The sequence below is a fragment of the Octopus bimaculoides genome, chromosome 2 (genome assembly GCF_001194135.2).
Source record: "Octopus bimaculoides isolate UCB-OBI-ISO-001 chromosome 2, ASM119413v2, whole genome shotgun sequence".
Taxonomy (NCBI): Eukaryota; Metazoa; Mollusca; class Cephalopoda; order Octopoda; family Octopodidae; genus Octopus; species Octopus bimaculoides.
The window spans coordinates 39,099,568-39,106,540 of NC_068982.1; the positions used below are offsets into that span (position 1 = coordinate 39,099,568).

At 35.2% G+C, this 6,973-nt stretch overlaps 1 protein-coding gene across 1 annotated transcript in view; it reads right to left on the minus strand.

Annotated features, from left to right (window-relative positions):
• Nucleotides 1-5,212: 5,212 nt before the first annotated feature.
• LOC106874683 (innexin unc-9) overlaps nucleotides 5,213-6,973 on the minus strand; it is a 6,796-nt gene continuing 5,035 nt past the window's right edge. The window contains exon 2 of the mRNA XM_052976667.1: nucleotides 5,213-6,521. Coding sequence (XP_052832627.1) covers nucleotides 5,381-6,521 — 1,141 coding nt within the window. The 3' untranslated portion in view covers nucleotides 5,213-5,380. The remainder of the gene's footprint in view (nucleotides 6,522-6,973) is intronic.

Consider the following 6,973-nt stretch of genomic DNA (forward strand, 5'->3'; position numbering starts at 1 on the left):
GTGGCGGCATGACTGGAGACACACACAAAGACCATCACAGTTAGCGGGAAACTGGTTTCCATTATACCGGGGACATTACAAGGATTGTAGGTAAGCCAACTTTTATTTTAGGTGTTGTGCAACTGGCTCTGGCAGATCTTTTCGCCTGAGAAGAACCAGAACCTCTACGGCTCAACAGGATACCTTAGCTTTTTCAGGAACTTCTTTACCTTTGTCAGTCGGATTTTCTTGACCTTGACTGTCAAAATTTGTCCCTTTCGCCTCTTGTACGAGTGATAGCGAAGGTCCGCATTCAGGGCCATCTCCATGGGAGCGTCTCTCATATTCATCCCTCTCCCCAAAGCTCAGATTCTGTTGCACGGATCTTCTATCATCTTGTCCTGCAGTTGTTGAATGAATTCTGATGTGCAACGCAATCAAAATATCTGAGGTGTCCCTTCTGTTGGCTACGGTTTCTTTGTCTCCGTTGTAGCTATCCATGTCACTTCTTACAACCTTTACAAAGTTTACAGAACATTGAGCAACAGACATAATTTCGGCATACCCACCGAAAATGTAGCTCAAAGTTTACCATTTTAACACCGTTGTCGAGATCAAGGCGAATCGCAGAAGGTCCTCAACTCATTTGCGGAAAATAACTTCCAAGCCGGATTCCAAAAGTGGTAGGAAGTTGGGACCAGTATATAGCTGCACAAGGTGACTCTTTCGAAGGAGATGATGTTAAAACTTAGGAAAATACGTTATTTTTTTTTTATAAAATATAACTAGTCCGGGAACTGTTTGATTCCACCTCGTTTAACTCGGAAATTTGGATAGCTTTGTTATAATACTCCGACTGATAAGGTTTCTATATTTACTTCTTACTGTGTCTCTTATCCTCGTCACATACAATGTTTCTTCATCAATCTAAACACTATATTCACAGAGTTGTTACGAGTGAAATATTATCTAATGGCCAAAATTCGACGAATAGAGCTTCTATTACTCACAAACAGACTCTTTACAGGTTCAGCTTTGTTTGCAGAATGTATTTCATAGAACAAACACTGCTTCTTGACATCTTTACTTTGTATCACCTCCCAGACATCGCAACCAAAACTTTGCCGTGTGCTCTTCAGAATTGCTATTCGCCAGAATTTACTTCCTTATATAGGTCACCGATTAATTGATACTCCATAAGAATACCAATGCTGTCGATGACTGTAGCCTATGAATGTTTTCAATAACATAGACTCTGCGCTTCCTCCCCTCACTAATTTACACAAATATAATTACTTTTGATGTCTTAAGAGGGCAATTATGCATACTAAAAGCCAAGGTCGTATATCTTTACATGCTGTGCTACAACGCCTGACGTTTTTTTTTTCTCCAAAATTTTTAGATCTGAACAAAATTTCTTATTCAGACATTTGTCAAATTAGAGACTTGCTCTTTAATACAGTTTATATATGTAATACTTCATGGAATAAATATGTGTGCACTTCAAATTTAAGGAGTGTTTTTTAGGACACAGAACGTCTACAACTACGTTTTACAGGATGCTACTTAGAGTAAGAGTTATTCTCTTCATTTCTGTATTTCCTTTTCTACTTGTCACTGCTAACATTAATTTGAATCATCATACTCTATCTCATATACTAGTCATTCTGTGCGTTGGTTATATTCTCGTCTTAATTTTCAGTTTTAAGTTTGTGTACAGGCATTATAAATGAGTGCAACTGTTAAATAATTAGTAGTTCAATTTGCTTTCATCAATATTAAGTAAATTATAGGTAATTAAATAACCCGTGAGAAACATGTTTCGTATTAAGTGCTACATAATTGTGTGAAAGCGGTTGAAATAGTGAAAGAAAGTGTGAAGTCATTATGCTTATGCCTAAGACGGCGAGCTGGCAGAAACGTTAGCACGCCGGGCGAAGGGCTTAGCGGTATTTCGTCTGCTGTTACGTTCTGAGTTCAAATTCCGCCGAGGTCTACTTTGCCTTTCATCCTTTCGGGGTCGATAAATTAAGTACCAGTTGCACACTGGGGTCGATGTAGTCGACATAATCCGTTTGTCTGTCCTTGTTTTTCCCCTCTATGTTTAGCCCCTTTTGTAGGCAATAAAGAAATCAGAAACGTTGGCACGCCGGGCGAAATGCTTATCGGTATTTCGTCTGTCTTCACGTTCTGAGTTCAAATTCCGCCGAGGTCGACTTTGCCTTTCATCCTTTAGAGGTCGATAAATTAAGTACTAGTTGCGTACTGGGATCGATTTAATCGACTGGCCCCCTCCCCCAAAATTTCGGGCCTTGTGCCTAGAGTAGAAAAGAAGTGTCATACTTGTGCTTTTTGCATGATAGTTTACAGTTTATGTGAAGAGGAAAAAAAATCAGTTTTGAAAATATGACATGCTGAGATCTACCTCCTTTAGTTTTAGTTCTCAGCAACCACATGGTTTCGGATTTTGTCCCCAAAACAATATATGAAGGTAATAGTATAGATTAAGTTTCCAGAGGCACAAGTGAAATTTTTATTTATCTTAAATATTTCGGTTGCATTTTGCTCTTGATAATTTATACCGCTTCTCACACTTCTTAGATCATGCATGTCGTATTTATACTGAGTTAGTCACATCACGTGCTATGCATTTCACGTGCCATAATAATTACTATAGTACATCACGTGTGCCTCGGGCTAGTCAGTTAATAGTGATTACAATTAAAACGAGAATATCTGACGCCGAGGCCTAAAACTGCTTTCGATTTTTCCTCACCCATCGTTATGGCTACTAAGAAGAGAAAGGTTGATGATGAATGTCGTATTTTCAATAAAGAATAGGGAGAAATGTACTTCTTTGGGGGAAACAAACGACCAGAAAGCTAGATGCCTGATATGCAACGAAAGTGTTGCTGTTATGAAATAATACAATATTCGTCGTCACTACTAAGCAAAACATCTCAACACATTCTAAATATTGTGGAAAATTGCGGTCTGAGAAATTTGAATGCATGAATCGTAGTTTGGAATCTGAAAGGAATTTCTTTACGAAAAAGTTTGTTGGAAATAAATCTATCACTCGTGCAAGTTGCAAAATAGTGAATAAGTAGGTAGAGCGAGGAAAACAATTTACTGACGGAAACGTTATAAAAGAGTGTATGATGGAAGTAGCAAATGACTTGTGTCCTGAAAGAGCTAACATGTTAGGCTGTATCAGCCTTTCAGCACGTTCAGTTTTGCGGACGATAGAACAACTTGAAGAGAATATACAGTTACAGATACATGAGAAAGGTAAGAAATTGTTGTGGTATTCTTTTGAGATGGATGAGTCTACTGATCTCTCTAGTACATCACAACGTCATGTGTTCATTCGTGGTGTTAATTGCAACTTTCAGATTATAGAAGAAATGGCATCTGTTTGCAGTGTACATGGAACCACAACTGGAGAAGATATTTTCATAGAGGTACAGAAGACTTTGCAAAACTATAACCTTCAGTAGAATCAGCTTCGATATGTTACAGTTGATGGAGGAAAAAAACATGGCAGATGTGAGGAAAGGTTTGGTAGGGCGGATCCAGACCAAGTTGGAGGAGCTTTAACTTCCGAAAGCTTTGTTTATACACTGCATTATACAGCAGCATGCACTCTGTGGAAAACACTTAGATATTTCTTGCGTACTAAAACCGGTTACAACTGTGGCGAACTTTATTCAGAATCATGGGCTTAATCACCGACAGTTCCAGGTTTTCCTTGAAGAAATGGATCCTAATTTCTGTGACTGGCCTTACTACCCAAGTGAGATGGCTTAGTTGCGGTAAAGTCTTGTTTCGTTTTTATAAGCTCCTAAGAAAAATAGATCTTTGTCTCACCAAAAAGAATAGAGCTGATTCACAGCTGTCAGATCCTTCATGGTTATCAAAGTTATTATTTTTAGTTGACATCACTTCTCATATGAATGAATTGAATTTAAAACTGCAAGGAAAGAATAACCTTATCTGTGATCTCTACAGAATTATTACAGCTTTTCGGGGAAAGCTATCTTCGTTTGAAGTACAACTTGAAGGAGGAAACTTCTCTCATTTTCAGTTTCAGTGTTTTTAAGAGTTTTGCACAGAAAATGTGGAACATGTTAACCTCGAGTTTCAGGAAAAAATTATTCGGGTCTTAAATAAGCATTTTTCTCAAAGATTTTCAGAGCTTGACAGAATTGAGAATGAAATTCTTTTGTTTGAGAATCCCTTTGGCTGTTATCTTGATAACATGCTAACTGAAATACAACTGGAGCTTATTGATTTGCAAGCTAATACCTTGTTGAAAGAGAAGCACAGAGAAGGAATTTTCAAAATTGAAAAGAATTGCCATCAGTGTTTGGAACAACGTATGTTTGTGAGCACAAAAGTGATGTGTGTGAAGCCAATACATCGAACAAGGCTCACTGATGAACATTTGAAAGCAATTCTTATAGTTGGCTGCAGTAATCATAAAGCAAATGTTGATATTTTGGAAGCAAAATGCCAATTTCACAAATCTCATTAACTTTTGTGCTGCTTACTTTTTATGCAATTCAGCTATGTGTGCACTTTTTCTAAAAATTCTAACTTGGTAATATTTTGGTATTATTAAAATATATTTATTGTTTTTATTTTGTATATTTTATGTATTGATATATAAATAGGATGACTGTCTTTATTTTTTGTGTATATTCAGTGTATTCTATATTGTACTGAATTGAACAAAATATTTATCCGGCCCGCGCTCGGCATGCTTTTACCTATATCGGGCCCACTATGAAAACATTTTGGTGACCCCTGCTTTACTATATAAAATTTCATGAAATTTGTGACGAAATGTTATTATTCGTATCCTCGATGTATCCTCCATTAACTGTATATCAAAATCATACATATTCTATGTCTTTTGCATCTGAAGCTTAGAGAACAATCTCTAACAGCTTAATTAGCTTAAATTATTTCAATTTACATACATATGTGTCAACATTATATTAACTATTATATTGGTTAATATCTATTTTCATCGAGAACGTGTTAAAAAAACTTACTGAACACAAATTGTTTCCAGGACCTTGGAATTATTGTTCAAGTGTATATACCCAACATTTTGCACTAAGATTTGAACTTAAATATATAATTAATTCATGTCACATGACCTGAAAACAACCTAAATATAAAGCTAAATGGCAATAAATAGAAATTATAAAAGAGAACAAAAATATAAATTTACAATTTTAATTATGAAGGGTTTTGTTTGTATGTATATAATTTTGTATAAAATTGTTTAGACAATGATATAGAAAATATACAGCGATGAATGTTTTAACAAAGTTATTTTTAAAATTTAAATTTCATTTTATAGAACATTTTGAAAGTAACTCTATAATGTTCAGGGAAAAGTGCTTTCTACCTTCTTTTTCGGTGGGTTTTCTTTTACGTAAATTGTCCAAAGATATTTTACGAGATCTGAAACAACCAAATCAGTTGAGTTTTTGCCAACAACTCTCATTAACAGTACACCGTCAAGTTTGAGATAGTCATCTGCGAATGCTAAACATGCGCGTTTGGAAGGTTTATCCATGCCTATATCATTGATAGTTAGATACTTAAAAATATAGTTGACATAACTCCTTTTAGAAAGCATCCTATATACCCATCCTAATAAATTAAGCAGACAGAGCCCGCTGATTACCGCAAAAAAGAACCATAAAAACATAAATACTTTTTCGTTTAGAACATTTATAGGCAAGACACATTGCGTTTTTAGCGTTACTACTTGACTCATCTGTCGAAATTTATAATCACAATATGCGATCCGTGGGAATATCGAATTATTAAACATAACTTCATTATTCTGCACATATTCTGCTACATGTAATCCGAAACTAGAAAACTCAATTCTTAAAAGACTATTTAGCAAGTAGAATTGAGATATTGCATTTAAGCAATATAATAACTTCATAATGAAATACAAGATTGTGAGATATGATCCCCGTTTAGGTTTAATTAGAGAAAGTAAATTGCGGCTCCTCCGTTTATTCGATACAATCCATCGATTAATATAATCGCCGATATGTTCGATTGTTTCATCTCGATCCTTCTCCGAGCCAAGCTGTGTCTTTTCTGAGAGTTGCGCAATTTTTTCTAGATTCATACCCGATCCTTTGTTCGTCATTTGCCAAATTATATTTGGCGTCTTGAATAACAAAGCTTCAAATAACAAAATTATCGGAATCCATAGGTAATAATGAATGACATCTCTCTTTTCAGTTAAGTTTGAGGTGCTATCTGGAACATGATACAGTGGGCCCGTCCAACAGAATGTTTCAATATAATCTCGTTCATCTTTTCCTTCTTTAGGTATATAACAAGTAATAGCATTTCCTATATATGTACCGCCTGTGACCACAATCGAAAATATAACGAGAATACAAACTGTGTAAATGTGATTGATTCGGTCAATAAGGTCATCGTCGTAGTTGCCCGCAAGTTTCGAAAATGAGGCAAACTCAGCTATTGATTCAAATATCCTGAAATATAGAAAATGAAAGTGATTTAAGTGACAGGTTATTAGTATCATATTTAATAATAAAAATCGATCGATGTATTTGATTATAGAAAAGGAAAACATGACTTAAGGAATATAGTTTTCCAAGTTTCTCTGTCCAAAGCCTGCACATTCATTACTGTTTATCTTACCACCATCTCGAGAATTAGATGATTAGGAATAATAAAATTTCTCAAAAAATTAGGTTTTTTCATGGATTTCTATAAAGTTCGAACAATCTTATAAGTTTCGATATCTAAGAAAATATTTTTATTCAATGCAAGTATGAATGAAACTGTTACAGTATTCTGAAATAATTGGCAGATCCATCTTCCTATCACTTTATTCAATGGGTCTATATGCCATCAGTATTTTTTCACTGCAGCTGGATATATTATTGGAAGATACGAAAATAAAATTTGCGAAAGCTACCTT